The 27,537-nt window shown below is 36.2% G+C and overlaps 1 protein-coding gene across 1 annotated transcript in view; it reads left to right on the plus strand.

The window, feature by feature from the left end:
* MINDY4 (MINDY lysine 48 deubiquitinase 4) overlaps window positions 1-27,537 on the plus strand; it is an 82,391-nt gene that overhangs the window by 24,404 nt on the left and 30,450 nt on the right. Inside the window, exons 6-13 of the mRNA XM_056338046.1 lie at window positions 680-738; window positions 1,087-1,196; window positions 2,336-2,452; window positions 5,958-6,046; window positions 10,528-10,629; window positions 11,612-11,675; window positions 13,044-13,109; window positions 13,363-13,430. Of these exons, the coding sequence (XP_056194021.1) occupies window positions 680-738; window positions 1,087-1,196; window positions 2,336-2,452; window positions 5,958-6,046; window positions 10,528-10,629; window positions 11,612-11,675; window positions 13,044-13,109; window positions 13,363-13,430 (675 nt within the window). The remainder of the gene's footprint in view (window positions 1-679; window positions 739-1,086; window positions 1,197-2,335; window positions 2,453-5,957; window positions 6,047-10,527; window positions 10,630-11,611; window positions 11,676-13,043; window positions 13,110-13,362; window positions 13,431-27,537) is intronic.

The raw sequence follows: 27,537 nt of genomic DNA on the forward strand, positions 1-27,537 counted from the left end.
AAATTACCCTGGTAAAGGAAGCTAGTCTAACACCTAATCCCACTTATATTATTTGGATATTTCAAGTAGTTTAAGGACTAACTTATATCTCATCGTGATCCTGATCAGAGATGTAAATTTTATTTTAGGTCCAGATCCTTTGAACTCAGAGGCAGTCACATATCAATTAATTTCTTCACTTGAAATTCAGGGCAGTATAAAATATGCCCCTGTACATGAGCTTGCAGGACCTGACATATACTGAAATTACAGAAATTAAATGAAACTGATGTTGAAAGAAGACTGAAATTCTGAATTAATTGCAGCATACTGCCCTGTGCTGGCAGTTTTTACTGATGAGCTCTTGAAGTTCAGCTTTCTTCCACTGAAAAAGTTTTTTTGCTCTAACACCATTTATTTCCTTATTAAAAAAATGTTAGTGAGACTGAGCTTCTTTGTATGGAACATTTTAAAAGCTAAAGGTGAAAACCAGTTAATATGGTTTTTAGCTATGTGCCTCTTTTATTATCTTTCTCTACTCACCTACACACCTTTCTATGTGTGTGTATACATATATATACACACATAAAAATTGTATGTTTGTGTGGGCACACTCAATATTTCTCTTTGTTTCTTTGAACAACTCTTCTCATTAGAAGTGAACATTTAGTCATTCATGTTTTGTTTAATTTTAATGTAGGAAGTCTCCAACATCCACTTGCTATAAAGAAGACCAGATGAAAGATGTCCTAGAATTAGGTAAGTTATGTCAAGCTTCAGTTTGGCTTTTGCCACTGTATTCTTCAGAGCAGCTGTAACCAAATGTGTATGAGTCGCTTCTTTGTAACTCTTCATTGATTCAGAATAATTGCATTTGATATTAACTTCTTAGGTAAGACTGTGTAAAGAAGTCATTAAGAAGTAATTAAACAAAGGCTGGCTCATGTGTTTTTTATCTGTCTTTCCTGGCTAAAATTGTGTTTTCTTTTTTATAAAGACACATGAGAAGAAAGTGTTAATTGTCATATTGATGAACCCCTGTCACCGAGCCTGCCGGGGGAAGCAATTTTTTTAATCCAACACATTATATGATTTATTTTTTTTCAGTTGATTTTGAGGATGAAGGAACAACTGGAGAAGTTAGTAAGAACCCGGATCTTTCAACACTGTATATGCTTCAAGTAGTATCAAAGGCAATTGATATTTCTCTTGCAAAAGTAAGATGATAGTGGATACAAATAGATGTGTGAGAATGTTATTTTACTTCAAGTTAGCCAAAGCTGTGATGGAATGCTCTGTGTTGCATGTTTGTGTGGGATTTAACGTGCTCTATTCATTCCCGAGTATATTCCTTACTTAGTGTTCAAGTGGAAAAGTAATATAGGGATGCCTGTCCAAAATTCAGAAAAATACCAGAAGGGCATGCCACTTGAAACGCAGATAACAGCTTTAATTAGTGAAGCTTGTATTATTTTATTAATGCCTCTAATGAGTTATTCACATGCTTATTCTCCAGTCCTTAAATTGACAGTGGTTCAGAACAAGTTTATTATTACCCTGTGTGTATCTGTCCCCATATCTATGTTTCTCCCTTGCTTATCGTCCTTATTTTAAGCAGAGATGGAACCATTAAATACCTTTAATATTTTCCATCCCATTCAAAGAGAGGGAATAAAAAACAGAGAAAAGATGGCGAGGGTGCCTTCCAATTTCATTTCTAGATCAAAGAGCTCCGAGTAACAATACGAACACCGAGCAGTCTGTTCTTACTTACTCAGCTTTACTTTAGCATGAATGCAATTTCTTCAGTTTAGCTATTCCTGAGTAGTAGTGGTCTGCAGTTGTTCAGGGCCAAGATCTGAATTTGGCTTATGCTGATATGCAATCTGACATACGGTAGTCAAACGTTTGAGAAACATTTATCTTGTATCAGCAATTTTGAGGGGCAAAACTGCCTTTTCTCAGTCCTGCATCCAGCAACAGTGCTTTTCTCTTCAATGTAACCATTAGTAGGCATTGCTCTTCTAGCTGTTACATTTAAGGCAACATTCTGTAATGCATTCATGGGAAACTGTGCCCCAGACAATCTGCATAAACAGTTTCCGATGCTGAGCAGCACACGGCATTATGAGTTGAAGGAATATTGCAGGAAAAGGAAAAAATTGCTCCTTTTCATTTGGGTGTTGCTATTTACAGTATGTATAAAACAGAAAAGGGTGGGTATAGTGAGTTAGTCATTACCCTTCCACACTCCTCCTTTCTTTTCTACAAATAACTGTAAGAAAATGTACCCGTGTTTTGGATTTGTTTTTAAAATGAGAAATTTTTTTTCTTTTTCTTTTTTTTTTTTTATTAGGAATTAAAAAATCTTTTGTTTGGCTCTAGTCTTTCTTGCTTCAGTGAAGAATGGAAAATACAGAGTTTTACATTTAATAACATACCACAGTTAAAATACGGCATTGTGCAAAAAAAGGTACTGTAAATTACTTCCTTAAAGTCATCTTTGCTTTTTACATTGAGTTTACAAAGGCTGTGATTCAGCAGTAAAAAAAAAATGTCTTCTAAAGACTCTTCTCTTTCTTCAACTTCTCTGGTTATCACTGGTTGATGTCAACTTGTCAATCTTATTAGAAGACTTGAGATGGGTGGAATATTTCTGAAAGAACTTAAAGTAGCTACAGAAAGTGTGTAAATGTGTGTGTGGCAGGGAGTTATTTGTAGGGAGGAAGACAAGCCATCTCAGCTGAAAGCTAGTGGTGGTAAAAGAATAAAAGCACATAAATCAAGGGTGGAGTTTAAGAGAAAAAAAGATATGTGGGCGCAATGTTTTATAAGTTTAAGGTGGAACTTGATCTGTCTCAAAATGAGGGGATGTAGCAAGAATTGCCTGCAGTGCCTGGGAAATCACAAGGAGATTTTTGCCTCTTAAAGACATGGGTTTCACATGATAAGGCTCATTTCTAAAATAAAAAGGGAACAAATTCCCCTGCAGTGTTACTGGGACTGGGGACTGGGACTGCTGGTGGGACCACCTCTTTTGCAACCATGTTTCTATAATTGTGGACTGCAGCCACAAGATGCAAGCTCCTCCCTAAAACAAGGTTTTCATCAGTTCCTAGGCATCATCTACCAGATGGCCCTTTCTAAAATCCCCAGCAGGTCCCTGTGGTGACCAGATCTGGTAAAACCACCATACCATGACCAGGGTCAGCCTGGAAAGCATGTTTCCAATCCACAGAAATTTTTGGTGCTAACAAAGGTCTCTTTGGTCTAGGGCATTGAGTGGGAGACTCACTCATCTGGTGTTTATCTTGTCAACCTTGCCTGAGCACCCGATTCTTACGGACTGAGACTGCAGTGCTTCAGACTGTCCTTCTACTCTGTATGCAGGATGCAGTTGGTCAGTGTGGTTTCTCAGCTGGTCAGTGCATAGACCCAGACCAGGGACCACACATAGGGCACAGGATATGTAGCTGCCTCCAAAGTCAAACAGATCCATCATAAAAATGCATCCTCCTCAGCTGCAGCTTAATGCTTTCGTCTCTGTGGCTCCATACATATGCTTCTGGGATATCCATGCATCAGGTCTCTTCTCTTAAGAGCAATGATCTGAGGACTTCAGTAAAGACTAGGAAAGGAGCAGACTGCTCGTTACAAAACACTCATCAAGCTTCTGTGCTGATGCAGAAAATCTTTATCTGGCCTGAGAGAAGTAGACCATTACGTACTATACAGAAGTGAGAGGAAGAGAAGCTTTGGGGCAAGGAAAATGGCTAACAAATGATGTCATTAAGATTTTTAATTAACTTACCTTGTCTAGTTAAATATTTCATTAGGCTGATTATGTCAGAAGAAAGCTGCCTATGTTTAAGCAAAACCTAGCAGGAAAAAATATATTAAATGTTAATTTAAACTCCAAAAGGAATCATGGCAGTAATGTTTACTGGTGCACAGTAAATTTTTGGTGTTTCCAGACCCTGCTGCTAGAGAAAGGATGTCTTGTCACTTTTAGCAACTCACTGGCCATTAGATTTCCTACTGCAAGTTCCACAACAGGAAGGGTAAACCAGAATGTTTTGCTTAGATGCTTTTATTTCACATAGTTAATATATGCCTCCTCACTTCCAAAATTCATTTCAGCTGAACATTTGTTTGATTCTTTCCTACGTTAAGTTTCTGTGGTGCTATAAGAAGATATTCAAAGTGGTTCCTATAGTTTTTTTGACTGGGAGAATTTCCCTGGTGGACTGAAATAAACCTTGTTTTTTTCCTTAATGTGTTTCAGATTATTCACTCATTAGTTATGTGTGTAATTCCAGAGAGGTAGCATGCATGTATTACAAATGAGAAAATGGAAGTTATCAGTATCTAAGCTATTTTCTGGTTACAGGACCTTTATTTTCCAGGTTGCATACTGTGCATAACTGCATGTACCTGCAGGTCTCATCCCTTTAGACAATGCTATACTTGAGACAACTAGAGAATTAAACTGATAATCTTGATCACATTGCTATCAAATGCAGCACTGCTGGCTGCACTTTTAATTCTTCTCCAGGGTTTTGAGAAGAGTTTGACAGATCTTAAACTGATTCATCACAGCCTGGTTGTGATCTACAGAGGAAATCAGAGGTGCAGCTGTAGCATATGGCAGCAGTGTAATCCTGGGTTAATCTCATGCTATGGAGAGTAGCAACAGCATAGACTTTGTCATGGGTTAAAATCAGAAAACAGACTCTCCAGAAAACTTTCTTACCCTTATTGTTGGTTTTATTTTTTATTTTACCTGGCTAGACAAAGCTAGCACTGATACGTCGGCCAGTATGAGATGCTGGTTTAGGAGGGACCTGTGTTAAAGTAATGGACTTCCTAATGTTAAGAATGAGCCCATTTCTGAGAATGGCAGCATGTGCTGACAGACACATGGGAAAGCATCTGCGGGGTTTAATATACTGAATCCTCTGTTAAGTTGCAGTAATTCCGAGTACTGACAATGTGACGTGTGGTATTGTAGTATCTGTGATAGTCTTGTGTCCTGCACAGCCTGCTCCGTTCATGCATAGGTGTTGCAGACAAATGATGGCTTTTCTGTGTCTCCTCCGAAAACTACTTGAGTAAATAATATGATATGAGCCATCTGGGAGAGAACTGAATGATAAAGGAGGGAGACTTGTGCTGGAGGAAGTTTTCTAGGCAACAAAAGGGCATACCTTTTACTTCTCAGGACAGCTTGTACAGCTGTCTGGCATATAGTTAACCCATAGGAACAGGTCTTGGGCATGCCATATGGTGGGCTAGATGGCAGGGAATAAGCAAGGAGAATGAAATACATTGCTACCCCATCTCATAGTCTTTCAAAACAGCTATAAATCTATTTTCCATAAAGTTTAAAGTTAATATGGTATTTACTGGTATTGTGATTTTTTCCTAACATTAATAATTTGAAAGGTTCAAACTTCCTTTGTTTTCTTTCTCTTCACCAGTGAGATAGCTGCCTTGTACAGAGGGCTAGACATAAAACTAAAATCTGTGTTAAGTAATGTAAATGGGTTCTAGAAGGGAGGCATCATGGTCAGAGGAGGTAAAAGAGCAAGGCTTATTTTCACTCTTTGGAAAACAGATTTGATTTCTCTTTGGAAGTTAAAGTAGACTGTGGGTCAATAGGTCCACATAATTGCATAATTGCAGATCTGATTTTTAAAAAAACTTTCCTTTGATGTTATATGTCAATATGTCACGACAGATGTCTAGGCATTTTCAGGAAAAATAAGTGGAAAACACAATACCAGCTAGTAACAATGATTTTCATTGGCTTGCAAAAAAAACCCATCAGCCAGAGGGTAGTACAAAGTCATGGATGGAAAGAGAGAGATGAAAGAATGACTTAAGCCTCAGTGGAAGCATATGGCTCGCAAAAGTTTTCATCAGCACCAAACAGTGCAAATTGTTTTGCTCATAGAGTGTCCCATTATTCCCCTCAGGGTGGCCCATGTGGAGTACTGGCTGCAGTTCAAGCTTGTGTCCTACAACAGCTTATCTTTGCAGACAGTAACAGGAATAAAGACGCTCGGTAAGTCAGCAGTTGACATCAGAAATATTTTCCATATAAAAGTAATTTTTTTTTTCTCTGCTGCAGCCACTCAGGAGCCTTTTGAGTTTGAACTTATTGAACTTCTCTTTGTGTCTGAGAAAGAAATAAAGCAGCATATGATTTGCTTGTATTTACTTCCCTTTCAACTGTAGGAATTTAAAGTTGGTGTTTTATTTGTATAATTACTTGCTTGTCATTAACCCAAGAATCTCTAAAAAAATTGAACAGCTTGAATTGAGGCCAATGAAAATTATTTAACTTTGAGATCCCATGGAGATGTGATTTCAAATAAAATGTAATCAAGGTTTGAAAGACCATGAATTTCATGCAGTTTTTGACACTAAGAATCTCAGGGAGGGTGAAAAATTAAAGTAACATCTATAATTATTTTTTATTGCTACTGTCTTTGATCTTTCACGGTTAAACTCCTTAACAGAATTTTAATTTAAATTCTGTATGTACTTAATTTAAAAGAATATTACTAAGCATTGCTAGTGTCAAGGAAAATTACTTGGACTGCTATAATACTAATGTACTTGTTACTTTGCTAAAGGAACAGGGTTATTCAGTGAAATGCTAGAAAATAATGTCTAAAAAACTACTTTATCACCAGACTGCTTGTATTTGCCTTTTGTTTTCAATAAGAAATTAAATGCAATACAGAAGAAAAAATTCACAAAGTTTTCCTGTGTTTTATAGGTACAGTTTGTTGAATAGGGATAACAGTATTTTACTGGTTTAAGCTGCTATCACCTTGTGTTATTTGTGGGTGATACACTGAACACAATTCAGCCAGAAGAAAAGATTTCATGCTGAGATTTTTCTTAAATTTCATTACCTTACAATGTAAACATGTTCATCGTGTACAAATTTGGCCTTAAATATACCCTTATCTGCTTGCAACTGTTTAGGAAAGGACGGTCTCTTTTGATTTGTCTTAGTTTTGTCTGTCTGGCATTTAATGTAAATGCGTTGTTTGGGCTTTTTTAATCAATAATTGAAAGAATCGGGCACCTGTAGAACATCATTATTTGTCTTCAGCACCCAGGATGGGAGGTGACAGTTAATCAAAGGATTACCAAGTCCTAGGGGTAATCCAAGTCCACACAAGTGCACAGGTCCAGCAGTTCTAGCAGATAGGCAGTCCTAATGTGAGACACCTAGTAAGCCATTAGAAATGTTGAAACCCAGGCTTAGAGTCTGAACACAATACTGAAAGTTGTACCATTACTACTATTGCTGTGGCTAGTTATTATTGGCACTGATTGCTTGCGGACCCCAGAACAAGGGCCAAATAAGTTGCTATGAATTCATCACTTGAAAATTGCCTGTTCCTTGAAGTCACTTAAAAGCAATTAGCATGGGCTGATAAAGAGACGGGGTCAGTGATATAAGATATGTGCAGGGTGTAATGTCAAGTTAATTCTAAAATGTTATGCAGTTTAGGTTTTTTCTTCTTCAGTTCTTCAATATATCTCATTGTTAATTCATATCAAGAGCCTGCTGTACAAAGTACACTTTTTAAAAGTGCAAAAATTAGCTAGCAAAACTTTATTATTCTAATTCAGATGATAATGAGAGGCACATTAAGGCTCTTGTCCACATAACAGAGAAAAGTCAGAAACTTCCATGCAAGAAAATCAGTACATATTTAGATTTTATGACCAGGAATCTCCACAGAACTCACTGAAGAATTATTTCTGGTTATGAAAACCAAGAATTTGTTTCAGCTTGGAGGACAGCCTTTGATCATCTGCTCCTTGGTCCCTTTGAGTCTCAGGTCATCCTTAGTGAAAATAGAGATGTTAAGCTTTTCTTCTTTCAACACAGTTCAGTGATTGTAAATGATATAAAAATAATGTGGCACCCAAATAACAGGATTGAGGCCAGATTTTTTATACTACTAATGTCCGAATGCATGCCAGCTACAATGTGTCCTGTTTACTTGGCAATATTTGCCTCTCCTATTTTTCCCTTCCTATTATCCACATGGTTTTAAAAGATTTTGTTTTATTCATGAGATATAAACATATTTTTCTTATGATGTGTTTGCCATGGGCAGAAACTCTTAGTCAAGCAGAAAGAAAGGGAAATCTCAGAGCCTGAAATGAGAGGATTAATATTCCTTTCTAATTCTAACCTGAATTTTCAAATTATTAGGCACTTCACAGTAAGTGTTTGACTTCAGGCTTCTTCAATATTCAAGAAACAATTATCATGTCTCCTTCTTACTCTGCTACCTCTCTCAGAAACAAAAAATAGTTGCTATGCTTACCATAAATTTCTGAGTGCCTGTATTAGAACACAGGCAGAGATAAGAGAAAATTATGATTATATATTTTTTACTTGAAAACTCTCACCAATTATTTCCCATATCTCACATCCTTCAGAGAAGGAAATATTCTCTAAGTGAACATTATGTTCAAGGCAGACATTGTACTTGAAAGTCTGTTTAATTTTTTGATGTTTGGTGTTTCTTGTTTAGTCTTTTGAATTATTAGATCTTTTACTGTAATGCTGGGAACAGGTTTTGACATCATCTCCCATACTGGTAACACTCTTAAGACTGATAATATCTGAATTTCAAAGACTGCCATTCTTGAAGCCACTAGAGAAAATTCCAGTTCTATACTTCCCAGGGGTATGGATCTGTTGTCCATTTCTTTAGGCTCATGAATGTTGGGTTTTATTCTTAAATCTGCATTTTCCATTTTCTGACTTTTGGCCTCCTTGTCCTAATTTCTCTCTTCATATCTTGGAAGTTAGAATAACAGGAGGTATTAGAAGACTTCATAAAACACAGTTTGTAGGAAATGTGTTGACAGCATTGCTTCCATGTTTGGGATCAATAGATTACTGTAAACATTCCTTAGTTTTGCGCATCATTGCATAAGTTCCAAACCAAACATCTAAGTAAAAAAAAATATCCAGACATAGTGGGGCTCCACAGACCAATATTGGGTCAATTACTGTAATGTTTTAGGTCACCACTTTGAGCATACCTTATTTAAAAAACGCAAACATAGTGTTGATTGCAGGTAGTACTTTAGATAGTTTAGTAGTAGGTAAGAACATTATGGTGTATATTTGTTGAAAAGAGTTAAGAAATAAAAACTTAGAAAGAAATTAAGTATGAGGGCCTTTATAAACTAAAAAACATATTTAATATATAAAACAACCCTGTTACAGAATAGTGAAACAACTTAATTACAGATTTAAAGTTTAATTAGCTTCTCTTGTCCATTATTTACCAATACATTATTGATTTCCTAAAGTATATTTACCTGTTTTTTTTGTCCAACCATTTATAAATATGTATTCTGAAAGAGCATCCACTATTTCTTTTAGAAGATTAATTTTCAGGGTATGCTTATAGATCTATGTATAATCAGTTCTTGTTGTTGATCATACCTTACTTAGTATTCTCTTGATTTTGGTCCATTGGTCTTAATAATATTTTTGTTATAATCGTTCCTTATAAACTAGACGCCATCTTTAGTATTAATCTCCTAGAAACAGAGATTGTGTATTTCATCTCTTAGATTCACCTGTATTACAAGGGTATTGTCATAGAACATATAGACATAGGCTAGCAAGCTTAAAATTTCATAGCTTAAATACTCATAACAGTCTAACCATCATTACAAGCAGCAAAAGCTCATTGAGATCCCCCAGACGCAACACACTGCTGTTAACACTTGACCTAGGTGAATTAATTTCCCTTAAATTTCTCTTTTGCTTCTGTCTTCAGAAGAGACCTACCCACTGTGGCCAGTTTGTTTTATTAGCAAGCTAAAAAGGAAGTTGTTTTAGATACAACTCTATTCACCAGATCTGATCGTCTTCAGTAAGATCCAAGGTACCTTCTTAAATGCCTAAAATGAGATTTAAGGTGGTTCACCTCAAAGAATGGTTCCAGAAGGCCCATACATACTCTAGTGGCAACTTCAGTTGCATCGCCCTCTGTAGAGCTCTTTAGGTGCTGAACATCCGTGCCACATTCTCCTATCAACTTTTCAGCCCATTGCTGAGAAGTCTTCATAGTGCGTGCACAGCGAGTGCTCTCATGGCATTTCATTCAGATGCTTTATTCTTAGAGAAAGGTCAAATTCAACTGTACCTTTATATTGGCATGTCTTCTCAGTAACAATACTAGCTCCCTGTTTAAATCAGGATTTTTTTGCTTTGGCCATCCAAGTTGTCTATTTCTTGACTACAGAAGGAACTGAGATACCTAAATGATCATTTTCTGAGGCAACTTGACAGAGCCTCATTATTAGGCACTACAACACCTACGTAGTCTCTAAAAAAAAAAGAAAAAGAAAAAAGCTTTGTTCTTTTGGCTGCAAACCTGCTATGAATTTGTGTATATTGTATTTGGGGCATTTTGCCCTCTGATGAGTGAGCTTCCCAATACATATTTTGGTATTTCTCTGTTTCCTGCATCTCCTGGACTGCAGTTGTCTTCAGCCTTCAGAAGTTCACAGGACCAAATGCCTTACCATGGCTATTGCAGACATACTGTGGCGTGCAGGAGGCAATGAAAAAGCAATCGTGGCACTGTAAGTAGGAGAAGCAGTTTTAGTTGTTGTACAATGCTCCTGTGCTTGTGCCTGTTATATATGTACATGGTTTACCAAATGAAAGTTTTGTAAGATGTATTTATGCAGTCTAAAATGGCTTAGGGAGAAATGCAAAATGTCATTCCTGCTGTCCCAGTAGCTGGGACAGGATAGTCAAATTCTTTGAAATTGCTGTGAAAGATACTGTAGATATCATTGAGGCTAGGGTTCCTCTAAAATCTTTACAACAGTTATTTTTCCAGACACAGCATTTTCCTCCAACAATTTTATATTGCAGGATATTTTGTTATGGCTGGGATTATTTTCCTTGTGCTGTAGCTGCCTACGTTACTTAGATTATACTATGCAGTTAGGCTGCTTGTACACAAGTCATCTAACTTTAAGATTGCTAGCTTTGGCTGTACTGGATCCTACATGATATTTTTAATCATGTAAAGTGAACCAGGTTTTGTGAGAATATGTCATATCTTTTATTAGATCAACTAAGATAGCTGAAAAATAACAGAGAAGCACATAAGTCCTTCTTCAAACCTGAGATAGAAGCAGCAAATTCAAAGACATTTCAAGTGATATTTTGCATATTTTACATCTATAAAATGCTTCCTTTGTGATGATATTGTAGATATGTTCTTCTGCTTGTTTTAAAGTATTTTTAAAATATTCTTTTCCAATAAAAATGTTACTAACATCTTAAAACTATATTTATCCTCTTTTGTACAGAGAAACTCGTAATTCATATTAAATTGACTGGGAGAGCACAGCACAGCTAAATTATGTGCTTCATTGATAAGTTTGTTTAATATGTAAAATGAACTTATTATACAAGAAGTCCTTTTTAAAAAAAGTAGTTAAAAATATTAATACAAAATCTTTGGCTCATCATTCAGTTCATATAACATGTTGATTTCTCACTTTGTTCCTTTTAACATGAGCTTTGGTTTTGTCTGAGTATCTTCTTCAGGCCATCAGGAAGACAGCAGTTCATTCCCATAGGAAAATACAAGGCAGATGGAATCTTAGAAACTGTAAGGCTCTGTGTAACTCACAGTAACATTCTCCATATATCCTCTTTCTAGCTATTCTCATTTTAGTACAATGAATCTGATTTCCATTGCTCTTTTAGTGTTATAACATCTTTTATGTCAAATTAGTTAGTTGTGATTCAAAACCCAATAGGAAATAACAAAATCCTGTAGCCTCTTTGGCTCTGAAGTGTCCCAGTATCTGTGGGCGATTGGTCTCTCTGAAGTCCTTTTTGTTCTGTCTACCTTTCAAGCTTATAAACTGTGCCTTTTATTATTATGTGATAAGAGTGAACTGGGTCCTTTCAAGTTGACCAGCATGGCTGTGAGCATTAAAAGGCAGTATTTTCTTCTTGTCTTACATAGAATTCTTTGCTTTTTTTTTTTTTTTTTTTTTTTTTTCCTTCAGAAGTTCCAAATGGCAAAGTGCTTTCCAGTTATGTCTTGTTTCCGTCTGAAGATCTCAAGTAGTTTTGCAAACAGCAATGCAATAAGCCAGGCTTCAGTGGTTTGAGGAATTACTGGCCTCCTAAATGGAGGAACGGATGATCTTTTAAGAACCAGCCAGTTTTGGAAGAACTGGAAGTGAAAATCTGTATAAATAGGGTGAATGCAACAGAAAACCTTGGCTATAATATGCTCTTCCAAGAGACAGGATAGATTATTTAATTAATATGTTATCATAATTCTGATCTGCTGGCTATTTCAGAGTGCAATGAACACCATTGTGCTGCCTCTAATATTGCTTAACAAAGGTAATGTGGGCATAACCACAGAGAAAATGTGATGGAAAAGAATATAATACAGACTGCTTGATCTTTCCACACACAGTATCCACAATACCATCGTTTCTGTCAAAATCTGAAGATGGAAAAATAGACAAAGAATGTTGAAATAAGGGCCTGGATCTGTGAACTTCATGTTAAATAAGAGTAGTCATGGGAGTATTCTCTTGAGTATGATCAGAAATGCTCTGATATATGGCTGCTATAGATGGCCCAGCACATACATACAAAATCCTGAGCTACTTTCCATTCTGTGTTTTCTAAAGCTGCAGTATTCCTGTGTTTGTTGTAGGAATTGTTTTTCATTGCATAAACAATGCTTAAAATTGACTCAAACTGTCTGTTTAATTAATTTAAAAACAAGAAGCAGTATTACAAAATTCAGAATATATGAAGTGCTGAGATACAATATTATACCAAGAAACAACAGTAATAGGTAGAGTTCATTAGATCTTTGTTCTATTTTGTTAGTTCAAATCTTTCCAGTCAGATTTAAAGTTTTCACTACTTTAGCTCAGCTTTCAGGTTATAAAAATGCATTGCTATTGTTTCAGTTACTTTTTTTTCTTTTTGCATTTCTTCCCAGCTAATACTACATAGTGCCACAAGATACGAAGATTTGGTTGTATTTCTTCAGCAGAATATTCACCAGGTACTCTGTATAGAGAAGATAATAAACCTGTTATAGTTCAGCTGCCATCTTTCTGCTTTTATCAGTCTCACGTGATAACATCTGAACATTGTTTCAAACACTATATGGGTATGTCTTGCTTTTTAAGAACCAGAGCAAGAAATTAAATTTTGGCATAAATGAGAACAATTCTGCTTTCTGTTTGATTTGCATTTCTTTAGAATTGGTCAAAAAATGTACGTAACAAAATAAAACGTGTCCTTTTCTTTTTCAGTTTGAAATTGGTCCCTGCGGGTGCATCCTTCTGACTGTGTCTGTCATCTTATCAAGATCTATCAATCTGTGAGTGTCTTTGTATCTGTGTTTCATAAACTGCAAAGCAAGAAAGCTGTACAAAGTGAGGAAATAACTGTGATGTAGTTAACTCTCTGGCCTTTTTAATCTATCTTGATGTTTACTCTGAAAAATATAGGGAAGTTATGCAGATTTACTCACTTAATCTTCGTTTCATTGTATACACGCACACACACTTGTGTATATATATATTTATATTTGCTGTTAAAGTGGCAGTGATCAGCCCACCACATCTGATACAAATGACTCCATCTAAACATTAAGCAACATGTTTAAGGTAGTTGCCTATGCTCCCTGTCTTGACAGCTGAAAGCAAGTCTCATTTAGAGAGTTATTTACGTCACATACTTTAGGTATCTGTCTTAGGTAAGGATGAATAACTTGTTTGTGCTGCCACAATCTCTCCATCAATGATGATAAAGGAAGGCTAGTATACAGTGGATTAGCAGCTCACTTTTAGGTGGCTATAAATAAGGTATGACATATCTGGTCTCAGTTTATTGGTTGGATAAATATACTGAGTTCTAACCAACAGGTAGTTGTTATAGCCACTTTTAAAAACTCGTTGAGGCTTGCCCAAGCACATTTGCAGTTATCTGTGCTTTTATACAGATTAAATGTATTTCTGTGTTACTGTGAATATCGGAGTGGATCACAATATAAAAGCTTTCTTCATTTTTTCAAATTCCACTTCTGTAAAAATCTCCTAGCATTATCTGCAAGTGAAAAGAACTGTTCCCTGACAACTTGCAATAACCACTGACATGAAGAGAGCAGTTGTTCTTGAAAAAAGCATGGGTTTATGTAAGCTTTTATTTCTTACTTCACTACATTGTCTTGAAAATAAATAACAACTTAGTCCGAATTTGTGATAAACCTTCAACTTCTCACCTACTGAGATTCCTACAAGCATTTACAGATTTTAGTTTTGGTTTTGTCATTTCTTCCTTCCTTCTACAGGCCATTGGCTTAACTCCACTTTTGCACCCTTAACACAAATGATGTGATAATTTTATAGCATAAGTAATTTATTCTCATTTTTCTGAGCTAGTTACCACAGAGAGGTCCAGATTAGTAAAGGTATTTGAACAAGTAATGGTATATTTCGCATTTGGTAGGATCACCAAAAGCACCAATGTTGCTAATTGCTATTGACTGCATTGCTTTACTTGCTATAAAATGGTAAACATTCTTTAATAATATAAGCAAGGAGCTTATTTTCCCCATCACCTCTCAGTTCTTAACAGATGGATTATGACAAGGCCAGTCAATCATCTGGGTTTGTGTTTGGGGGAGCTAAGTGTCTATAGTGAGTGTGAAAATTCCTTATGGTACCTATTTGCATTTTTAGGTATCTAAATATTTTTACATTTCTGGACCACAGTGTCAAAATTGTTTATACAATGAATCAAGTAGGATTCATGACTTTCTCACAGAACTTCATTTTAAAGTACCTTTACTCTTCTAGCTTGGTACTGTGTAATACATTGCTTTGCTACCTATCTTTTGTTTATAAGAATCAGGAATTTTTCTCTGTCATTAGATACAGTGGAATGTGTTTTCAGATCTTTGCATATTTTTTTTTTAGAAGTGCAAACTGAATTTTGTTTATGTAGTTTTCAGTAATAAATTTTAATGGCTATGTCATAGTACTTCCCTTAGGGTATTGCAAATATCAAGACAAATAACTGACTGCTCATATCATCAAGAAACATGTACCATTTAGTGAGTGTTACAAGCATTGTAAGTAATTATTTACATAACGGGCATATTTCTGGATGAATAATTGAAGACAAATAAGAGTTGTTTTAGGTAATGGAATTTTCATCCAGTAAGAGATCTCCCTTGGATTTTTGTCACAGTATTTTAAAAGAAAATCAGTGGTTTGGTTGTTTTGTTTTGTTTTTTTTAAAGAAAACTCCATGGAAGTTTCAATTATCCTGATTTTTGTGTGCATATTCTATTGAAACAGCTAGATTAATTGATTAATTAATTAAATAATTTTAGTGGAGAAGCTGACATATTTTAGTTTCCGAAATCACATTGAAATGCTTCTGTTTGGGTCAGTTCTTCACCGTGTGCTCATAATGCTGACTCTCCCCCCTTGGTAAATATCTCTTCTATAAATAACTGGCATTTCCTGTAAGCAAGTTGAAGGCTGAGAATGGAATAGTCTCAAACCGTGGTTACCATAAAGATGCAGAGGTATGTCCAATGAAACCAAACCAGAGCATTTACATTTTGTACGACAAAGAGAAGACTGGTATTTTGATTAATGAATACTGAAACGTTTCTTTCAATCAAAAATATCTCTCCCAATGTTTTCTGTTCCATGAATAAGATCCACTGTTCATTAAAGCTTGCATGTTAGGATATAATTAGAAGAAAATAATAATACTTTATTTTATATGGAAGCATTAATTACAAGTTAAAAGGCAGATCACTGAATGTGGACTAAATGGTGAGGTTGTTTTATTGAAGGGTAAGTACCACTTTAGCAAGACCTGTGCAGTTCAACCCATCCAGAACTGATCTAGGAGTGACAGATAATGACACCACAAAGCTTACAGACTCCTTAGAGCAGTCCCATCTGCTTCCTGTCTCTGTAGAGATGGAAGATGGCATGCAATTGTGACATGCCATGTAACTTGGGAATGAAAACTGCAGTGGTTGGTATGTTTCAGAATGATCAAGACCTGTTAGCACCTTCCTAAATCTGTGACTAAGTTTTAGCAGTTCAGAAAGATCTCATAGTGCCAACAATGGAGTAATCTCATATGAATTTAACCTTCTAACAAGTATGCCAAGTCTCAGTCCTCCCAGCTCCCTCTGTAATCAATGAAGAGAGAAGCTTTTCCAAGAGTCAGCCCATTCAAAAATAAGTGTCAAGAAAGGTGAAGAGAATTGCTGTGGACAGTGCCTATATTTTTTCTTTGATTTTGGAGGGAGAACTACTAGCTAAGACTCCTATTTTTTTAGGTGTTTACTGTTTTGAGGGTAAAGATCTACCTTACTTATCTTTATTTACTTTCTATGGAAATATGTACATCTAGGCTTTCTTTATGCCCCCAAAAAAGGAAAAAAAATGTCACTGTTGAATTGACTTATTTTGAATGACTAGCTTAGAAAGAGATAAAACGTCTCCTGAAATGCTTACTTATCTCCCCTACATAAAAAGAAAATCTAAATGACCTACTCATAGAGGCTTTACACTGTAAACATCAAGTAGTGAAATGAATTCTGTCTTACAGTGACTGGTCAATAAAATGGGAGATGAAATTCGGTGTTAATGCAAAGCATTACACATGGTCAAACCACAGTCTGAACTATACTTACCTAGTGATGGACTTTAGTCTTTTATAAAAAGGAGAGAAAATCTGTTACTACTACTAATAATTTAATTATCTGAACATATAAATTCAATTTTCTGTGATAGACAAAGAAGAAATTATGCGTTGGGAGTTACAGTGATAAGAAATGAGAACAGAATAAAAACATGGTAATACAGTTGTGTAATATATGATCTTCTCATGTTTTTATCTTGCATGTAGTCTTGTCTCGCAAGGTCAGTAAAGACACATTAGAACTAGAACACACTGGAAGACAAAACCAAAGCTTCTCTAGCGTGGACCAGCTTCTGCATGAGGACAGATAAAATCCTTCCTCTTTGGCATTGATGGATGTGATAAAAGTTTAGACATCTTTGATAAGATTGAACAAGGAGTGATTATACTTTATTTCTCAGAGTCCAAAAGCTTGGGCGCTGTCATGGAAATGCTCAGGCTTCAGTTTTAAAACAAACGACAGTACTTTTTTTCCACAGCATAAGTAACTTTCAGTACTAGAAGATGAGGGCAAAAGTATGAAGAGGTTCAGATAAATTTAGACAAATTACTGGAACACACATGCTTCGGTACCTTTAAATACACCTGTCTAGATGTAATCTCTATGTGCCCTGTTTTTGTGTTCTGCCTTGATGTTTGCTACTGCTGCTGCTGACTGTATGCTGGGATAGGCTGACTTTTGGTCTGGCTCCATAATTTTTACATTGTTACTGAATTTTCTTGTAAATGGAAATTCCAGATTTCAGCCAGGTCTATTGGGCAGTTGTTCTAAATCACTGAGAATATAAATATTTCTATTTAGCACTGCTTTGTAGATTTTCATAATGAGTTTATCATACTCCATGCACTAATGATCATCACTGGTAGAACTGATAACAAATGGCCAAAGAGGAGTGAGAATTTTTGAGGAAGTTGCTGAGAACGTGTTGTTGCTTCCGGTACAGGAAGGAATGCTAGTCAGTAACAATTGTAACCTCTTAACAATTGTAAGCTGTTTTTAAATTTTTTTTACAACCAGTGAAAAATTAAAAAATAGTAAGCATATTGTATTAGCTCAGGGGACTAATCTTCCTGAATGTGCAAAATATGTACTAAAATCTTCATGTTGTTAAAAGCTACAAAATATTTTTCATGTACCTGGGAGACACTGAGCGTAAAGGTGGGCTGTAAGCCCCAGTGTGGGCCTCACCATTGCATCCAAGACTGGCACATTGTGTGTAGGAAAGTTATGAATACTCAGGAGTATACTCAGGAGTTATGAATACTCAGAATCACTCAGGAGTGATTTATGCTGACCCCCATAACGGCAGCTTCAGTAAACCCAGGTTTAACTGAAGTTGCAACGTGTACTGGAACTGCAGTGCAAGTTTTCTCTGCTAGATGCTGCCTCATCACCTCTAACACTTGGCACCTTCCTCATTGTCCTTACGCATGCAAAACCATTGCTGCATTGGGATGTGGCTGATTCTGATCCACTCGTTGAGAAGCCTTCGTTAAGTTTCAGCTTCTTACCAACCAGTCACACTGTTTTCTTTGCCATATTTTTCTTGATCAGTGCAATAACTTTATTGCATAAATCCATCATTATTAGAACCTGCTATAGCAAAGAACATATTGAATGAGGAAATTCCTTAGGTCACATTCCTTTGTAGAAAAGCAGTTTATTGCCATTTTCAAACTACCTGGAGAAAATAAACACAGACTTGTGTTACTCACAAATTTGCTGACCAATAGAATCAAACCTCCAGTATTTGCAATCTCTTTTGTCAGCTTAGGGATGTTATCATTTACTGATAGCAGATCACAAATGTAATTCTGCAGTCAGCATTGGTCATTTGGGTATGTTTTCAGTTTTTTCTCTGAAGTGTTTTTGTGAGAATAAAGAAAACAATGGTTTTATCTGTGGAGGAAAAAAAGCAGAGTGGTTTCTCAATTCAAGAGGAAGCTGTGTACTTCATTAAGGTTGGCCTTTTATAAACCTAAGAAAATGCACAACACCGTTTTCCTTATTGTGATCCCACAACTCTAATAACTATCTTTCTGTAGTCTTTACTGCTCCAGAAATGTGTACACCCTGTTTCAAAATTCTTCGTGCTGTTTCCATTTCTGAGTTTGGGAGTTTTGATTGTTTGAGGGTTGGTTTGGGTTGGGTTTTTTTGCTTTTCTTTTCTTTTTTTTTTCTCCCCCCCCCCCCCCCCCCAAAAGCCAATGCTGTACTATTAAATTATTAAATGTAATAAATCACATCTTGATTCCTTAGCAGTCAAGGACTTCTCAAAGCAAATAAGTCTGCCCTTAGTTATCAGCAATTTATCTAGTTTTCTGAAATCATCTGTCATTTAACAAATTTTTACTAAGGGGAATCATGTGATTAAAAATATGTTGTTTTGTGCCCTTGAGCGCTTATTCTTCATTCCTTTGCTACCGTTTTACTGAATGAGGGAAGTTAAATTTCTTTCACCTGTCATTCTAATCCATCCTTGAAATGAACACACAAACATCAAATCATGTTAATCGCTATCTGGTAAACCTGTTCCATCTCAAAAAAAATCCTTCCCATAATAAATGAAGCTGAGCTGCACTTGACATATTATAGGACAGAGAAGTTTTTTCTTCTTTGAACTTCATGTGAGAGGAAAGCCTAATCAGAAGGGCTAACGAACCAGTGGCTACAATCCCTCTCTGGCTGTGCAGAGCATCTAGCCTCAGCATGTACAGAACTCTTATACCTTTGAATTAATAACTTGCTCATCTGAGGAATCTGATTTTTAAATGCTCTGAAGATTTTGGATGAATTATGCATTGTTATCATTATTATGGATGTATGCAAATACATCCATTTGTCAACTTGGTTTTACTCACGTAATTATTTGTCCAGTTTCAAGCCATATTCCAAGAATCTTCCTGCTTTAGTCCATTGGCAAACTATTTTATCGATTAAAAAAATTACTCAACACTTCTGTCCTTACTTCCTGTGTAGAACAGCATTTCACAGTGAGACATACTGTCATGTACGTACTTTATATATTTATAGTACAGTGATATTTATGGGCTGTAATGAAGATCAGAAGCTCTCCTTGCCAAGGAGTAAGAAAGAGTAAAACCACATCCAGAGTCACCTCAGCATACCACTTACTACTCCCCAATCGCCCTGACCATATATGCCCCGATTTATGGGGCAAACAGATGTGTTCATCCTTATTTCACACAGGAGAAAGTTATCTCAGATTTGCTGCAGGGTAAGAGCATGTATATATATAATTCCTATGGGTCACACTCTACCTGGCATCAAGATCAGTTGTTTGCCCCTAGCCACACAATTCCTGCTCTAGAGTTTTCATAGAACAGGAGAGACGTGACAAATGGGAAGTAGAAGCCTGTAGGGATTTGTCAAAGAGCTTCCAGATGTGTATAATTTGTTGGGCATGTGCTATAAGCATGTGAGCACATTGGTTTTCTGTGGCCAGAACGAAGTGCCACAAATCAGAGAAGAAACCATAAACTGAACCTTGACATCTCTGGCTGTGCTGTTACCTGCCTTTCAGACTTGATTTGCTGCTCCATTTTCATCTGGATTATTTCATATTGATGCAAGAGCCAAAGAAGGTGCAGAATAAGCACTCTTAATTAACCATAAACATCATTATGATTAACAATTTTAAATAATCTCAGGTAACCTTATTAACATTATAAAATATTAGCGCAATGAAAACATATTTGAAGCCAAGCATTGGGAAGACTACCTTTACTCAATAAGACAAGTTTTTATAGAGTTCTGTAACCAAAAATAATCATCACTGTGGTAATCTGTATCAAGCCATTTTCTTCTGTATCTTTTCCTATATCCTTTCTGTATCCTTTTTGATATCTTTTACTGTGAAATAACCCTGATTCTGACGTATTACTTGACTTTGAAATCCTTCAGTGACTTAGGACACTGAAAAAGAAAGTGATGCTCTGTTGGCACATGAATTGCGGATGGAACAATGGGTCCTCCACCCTCAGTCCACTTTCCTTAACTGATACCTTTTCCTGTCTCAGATCCAATCTTTAATTTAGAGTTCCCCTAAAATGCACCTACTTTCCTCACGCTATTTGGCTTGTGAAGAAAGGCTTTCTGTAAAATGACCATTTGGCTTTTCCAATGGTAAAAGCAATTAGAACTTTACATAAAAGATCCAGTCACATGGGGCATACTCAGTTCTTGATGGAGATATATTTTTCTGTGAGCCAGTTTTCTGGGAAAACTTTTTCAGAGGTAGTTCCCACCCCACTTGAGAATGCCTGGGAGACCAACAGCAAGGGGAAATTACGTGTGTGAGCAGTTTTCACTCTGTCTAGAATTATGTAATAAAAATACACATATTTTATGGCTTAGTCTTTTGGTGTTTGAAAAAGATAGGGAAGCAGCTATTTTTAAGGGGAAACAGCTGTCAACTACGTTACAGTGCTAAAAACAAGTAGCTTGACCTAACTGAAAAATCCATATTTGAGAGTCTCAGACCTCTCCAAGACCCATTTGTGACTTTACAACATGGAGGAAACATGAGATTAGATTTATCAAGAACAGTGGGAGGAGAGCAAATGGGAGAGTTTGTGTGGGATCCAGTCCTTGGTAGGGAAGAACTGAGTCCTTGTTTGTTTGGGTAAGTGAACTTCTGTGCTTCCTGCTTGATAGGTTGCATGCAATTCATAATCTTCAGGATCTTCCTTGTCTTTGAGGCTCTCATGTGTGAATTAGACAGAGGCCTGTCTAGCTGAAGTATTCTGTGGGCAAGAATTGCTTTCCACATTAATAAATATATTAATAAGTGTAGAACTTTGATGAAGGACAGATTTGCAGCATCAGCTGCTAAGAGGTGATAAAGAAGGGAGTTTGCTTGGAAGAAGTTTATGTTTTTCCTTCAAAGAAAGACAAGACATGGGCAGTAAGTGAGGCAGCCTTAGCAATATTTGAAGGTGGATGTGAGACCAAGATCTGATGCTATGAGATTTATATTCTTTCATAAATGGATATGCAGTGGCATATATTGATGTATGAAATGTCATCTTATAAAACTTGAGGAAGATGGGACTGAAGAACAAAAGAGTAAAGCTAGAAATTATGATAGAAGGGGATATTGAAGACAAGATACAGAAAGGGAGAGTAGGGTCTGACACAACACAAATATGTAGCATCTGTGAAATCAAATCTGAAGATAAGGAATCTATACAGATGAGGAATATGACCCAGGTGGAAACACAACCACAAAGGCAAAGAAGAGGAAAAGTTGAATTAGGTTTGAAGAAGTTTGCTGCACTGAAGAACAAGCAATAAGGTTTAGTGGTAAAGGAGACAAAAAAAAAAAAAAAACCAAATTCAGAAAAAAAGGGAAGAATCAAGAAAACAAAGAGGTTTTTGTCCTGACTCTGACATATTGCTAGGTAAGGGAATGATATATTGGTACATAATGGGGGTGTGTTTGTGTGTGAAGACAAAAAACGTGGGATTTGAGCAAATAATAGAGAGAGACATGTGACTCTAGTCTCCCTGTTAAGAAAACTGAGGAAGCCTGTCACCAACATGGGTCCACAGAACAGAGTAGTGGACTGTATACTGGCTGATAGCAAATTTGGTGTGGAAATGCAACAGAAAGATTTCTTATGGCAACAGGGGAAAAAATCCAGATACATCCCCCAACACATCCAGTTCCTTCTAGAACAGACAGAATAAATCATAAAGTTGAGGAACATGCCCAAAGAGAAGGAACCTTATTAGCTCGTCCTCTGAAGAATTTTCTGATTTCTAAAGAAAGAGTGCGAAAGAATGAAAACAGAGAGGTGCACAACAAATAGCTCTAGCACTAGCAGTCTGAGTCCTGGTGTTGGAAAATACAAAAATTATGTGATGCAGATGAGGTCAGACCCAGACCTTGACTCACAGAAATTTAAAGCTAAGCAATTTCCTTATTGTACCAATAAAACAATATCAGGAAAATATGTGAAGTTTCTGTGTAGAGTGGATGTGGCTGTTACTAACAATAAAGTAAAGAATGCTCCAAATCTAAATTAATATTCTGCCTTAAATTTCAGTAAGGAGGTCAAGATTTTCAGTGGTGCAAAGTCAGTGTGGGTAACTGGAATCCATGCATAGAAATTGAATTAAATTTGTAGAAGGTAAAACTGAACCTGAAAATGTGATGGCTACACAACATGAAGAAAAAAAATAAACTAGGTATCTTTTTGCCTGTATCTTATTCCTAAACTTAGGTAAGATTTTCTGAGCTCTCTTTTGCTTTGTCAGACTTTATGAGTGGACTTGATGCTGAAAGCTTACATACTTCGTCATATTAAACCACTTGCCCCATTAAAACATACAGTAACCTTGTATCTGTGGTGCAGTAAGTCTGGAGAAGTTGGTGTTCTCCATCTCCAAATACTGAAATAGCTAGCACCTAAAATCAAAGATACAATGACAATAATGCTTAATACCTTTTCACAATACAGGTCACCATATAAATGTGTGACAGCAAACAATGCTTCCATTTAAGAAAGATGGAAAGGCAGACCAAGCAACTTGGCCTTTATCTCAGCAAGTTGAAAAGCTGTAGGCAAAATTCTGAACAAAATGTAACTAAATACAGAAATAAATGGAAAATGTCAAGGAATGCAGTCTGATTTTACAGAAGAAAACTTATACAAGACTGAACTGATATTCTACTTTGATAAAAGAGCTGACTTTTTAAAGTGGGAAATGAGATAGGTGAATTCTATCTGAACTTCAAGAAAGCACATGCAATTATACTACTAAATGGAGAATTTTTAGTTAAACTGAAAAAAATATTGGAATAAAATAAGTTAATGGAGAGGTAATAAAATGCTTTTGTATTTGATATTATGCCAAATGAGAAGTCATTTGCTAATGTGAAAATAAGAGATCTTTTAAGAATTGTAAAGGTGATAAAGGTGCTCAGAAGAGTTATTACTGTGGGGGAGGTTACTGACAGAGTTCCTCAATGATCAATCTGGGATTAAACTGAGGTTTTGTTCCTTACAGTAATGTTGGAAAAAGGGAGCGGTGTGCTCATGAAATGTACTGATGACTCCAAAGTTGAAAGGTACTGTCAATACATAGAACAAATTGTGTTGCACAAAAAGAGTTGGCTCAGCTTCATGAGGGATGGTAATAAAAGAAAAATTTCTTTTAACTGCAGAATCGACAAGGTCATGCAAACAGAGACTACTTACTACTGTACTGTGGGGATTCATAAATTGTAAATGGCAGGATGAGCAGTTGAGAAAAGTAGTGGAGCACGCAGTGACTTTGAGCCAGTGTAATAAAATAGCATTGAATCTACTCTTTAGGGTGTATCAGCATAAATAGTTTTAGGAGGTGAAGAAATATTGATAGATTGTGCAAGGCACTCGTGTGTCCTCATTGAAATACCATCTCAAATTGGGATCACCCTTAAAACTGGGAGAAGTGTAGGGAAAAGGAAGATGAGGGGAATGAGAAACTGTCTCATAAAAGAAAACCAAAAGTTTTTTATCTTATCTAACCTCAAAGTCAAATTTAGAAAGGGAACATAACTATTTTCTAAAAAATGAGAGGGTAGCAGTTGTAAGTAAACAAGATGGACTGAGAAGAGTTATTTAATTTAAAGAACAATGTTGGTACCAAATGAAAGTGTATCAGTACATTTAGCCTGTCATTCAATAAACCTAGTCAAAATGTGACCAGATTTCAGGTTCCTAAGCTACCACTGAGAAAAGTATGGAAAGCCAAGAAAGCATCTAAGAAATGTGGTTTTCTATGAAACAGAGTAACCGGGATGGCTGGATTTTACCTGCCAGATGCAGAGAACATGGTCTTCCTTTCCTCCTCTCTGCAACTCTGCTTTATCCCAGTGTGGGATATGGCTGTATTCCACACCATGGCTAATACAAGCTCAGAGTATTTGTTCTGAGAAGTATTTGAGATGTGAATTTTGTCGCCCCTCAGTTCCATGAGACTGTCCATATAGGGTCCAAGGAAAGGTTCATCTAGCCTATTAGCCTGTCGTTGATAGTGGAAAGCTGCGGCTGCTGAAGGAAACTGCGTGAGAAATGGGGTGAATATGGAGCAATTATTCTGCTGGTATATTCTCCATATTTCCGATAATAATTCAGAGACTTCCTAAGCTGGCAGTTGTATCCGGACCATTAAGTTTATTAGCCCTTGATGAATCTATCCTCCATGAATTTTTCTAAAACCTTTTTGAACCCTTTAATTGTTTTGGCCTTTGCACATCCTGGGGCAATGAGTTCCCCAGTGTAGTTATGTGCTTTGTCAAAGATTTTTTTCCCTTTGGTTTGCTTGAACCAGTTGCCCAGTAAGTCTACAGAGTGTTGCCTAGTTCTTGTTATGAAAAGTAGTGAGAACATGTTCCTTAATCATCTCCTTAGCATTGAGAAGTTTTTGAACTTCTGTTGCAGTCCATTAGTTGTGTCCTGCAGTGAAATGGTTCTCATCTATCTGGTCTCTTCTCATAGGAGAGCTGCTCCATATCTTGACAGTAATTTCTTCTGGCCATCTGAACTTCCTCTGCTTCTACTGTCTAAATCCTCAAATTCTGTTACTGTTGAGCTAAAATCTATAACAAAGTGGCTATTTGAAACCGAGTGTTCATGCGTTGGCTTTAATTGACTTGTCCAACTGAGGAGTCTTTTTTTCCAGGCTGGCTACCCAGTGTTGTCATTTCTATAGCAACCTTATTTCTTAGTTGTATTCTAAAAAAAATATGCTCATCCTGTCTGCAGTGCCGTCATATTTGTGAGTATGATTTATCTGACCAGCCCCTTGTATATCACAATTAGATGGCAATGCCCAAGTCATGGAAGGTTCGCTTTACTTTATGTTAGTCAGATGGAGAAAAGGAGTTTTCCAGTATTTTCTTTTTCTACTCTGCAAATTATGCAAGGTCACATAAATTACCTTCAGAATGTACCAATTTCTCTCCATGTACAAAAATGTAAAGAAGACCAGAGTAATTAACTGATGTTTATGTGTCCATCTTTAGATATAGGAGAATTAGTGATATGAAGCCCATCTTTAAGTGATTGATTAGCTTTGTCATTTTCCCAGTCTTGTTTTTTTTTCCCTTTCAGGAAATCAAAGCAGTTCACAAATGAACTCTCTTGATTTTAGGGACATAAAATATGTTTATTTAAAAAAAACCTCCTAAGATGTGAAAGAATAAGTGTGGTAATACTACAAAATAGAGCACTAACAAAAACTTTCATATTTTTGCCAAATATCAGCCAGTGTACTGTCATACTGTGCGCTGTTCAGCTGTTTGATAAACATAAGGGCAATATGGTTAAGCAGATCTGGGTTTAGGATCTTTGCTTAATGTGTTGCAGTCAGGAAGACATATTGCATTCAACAAGAAAGATAATTTATTTTTTTAAAAAAGTAGTGGATTGAATGTGCCAATAGATTAATCATTTCTCACATCAGATCTATCCCTCAGAAATATAAATACTTCCTTTAGCATGTTAGCACCCTGTAGCAACAAAGCTGATGAATTAGATGTGCATGATTGCCTCAATACATTTAAGAACCTTGTGAAAATAGCAGGTACATGAAAAAAGTGATAAATAAAGAATGAAGCCATTTCTTGCTTTCACTGCTTTGAATCCCAAGCAGCAGTCTTTTTTTGTCTTTTTTTTTTTTTTTTCTTCCCCCCAGAGGAGCCTTTCCCTTCTTTTTTGAACATTCATTTGAAATCTTTGCAGTGTGCCTGTATATAAAAAAAAAAAAAAAAATAAAAATGGAACATTTACACAATACGCCAGTCACCCATCCTGTCATTTTCCACATCCCCATTGTAATTATTTGAAATCCTTATGCTTGAAGATGAATTTTTCTCCCTCCCAACCCAAATTCTATTTTCAGAGTAGACTTGTAATTGTGTGTTTGTTAATATAGCTGTCTGTTGCCATGAACAAAGTGAGGTCACTTTTATTACAGCTTTGCCACATGGCTAAGGACTATAAAACATCTAGCACTTACTTGAATGCATGATTTTTTCGTTTATATTGTTTTATTTTGTTCTACTGTCAATCCAAACGATATCAAGGGTAAATAACTGACATGAACTAACTCATATTTTGATAGTGTGGAATTATTCCTAGTGTTACAGTTTGTATGTGACTTTTGTATTTAATATTCAATGCTCAGATGTTCTCTGTTTTAGACTTGGCAATAGTTTTCCTGGAAGTAAATTGAGATTTAAGGTGTATGAAGCATTTTAAAAATATCTTATTTATCTGACTAAATGTTATTTGCTAAGAAAAATTTAATCTGACTACGGATTATTATAGCATTGTATTGTATTACTGTAGTATCCAGTGCTCAAAATATTTATATTTATGCACTTTTAAAACTTCAGTAGAGCCCATACAGATCACTGTAATTTGTTTAATCAATGCACCATCACTGCTAAGGTTTATACTGCCATTACAGTTTCTTCTAACTGTGGTGGTTTTGTCTGTCTGTCTTAAACTCTTAGAATATTTTTTTAGAGTTTTCATGTCCCAGAATGGATGAGCAAATTGAAAACATGAGGCAGATTCCTAATCAGAACTGTCATGGCTACGCTGAAGTCAGCAAGTTATGTCAGTGTGGCTGTAACAATTCAGAGCAGTCGAAGGTTCAGCTAAGAACATCTATACATCTTCAGTGCTTTACATCCTTAATAAACACGTTATTTACAACTTGAAACTAACAG

This window comes from Falco biarmicus, chromosome 4, assembly GCF_023638135.1.
Source record: "Falco biarmicus isolate bFalBia1 chromosome 4, bFalBia1.pri, whole genome shotgun sequence".
NCBI classification, from domain to species: Eukaryota; Metazoa; Chordata; class Aves; order Falconiformes; family Falconidae; genus Falco; species Falco biarmicus.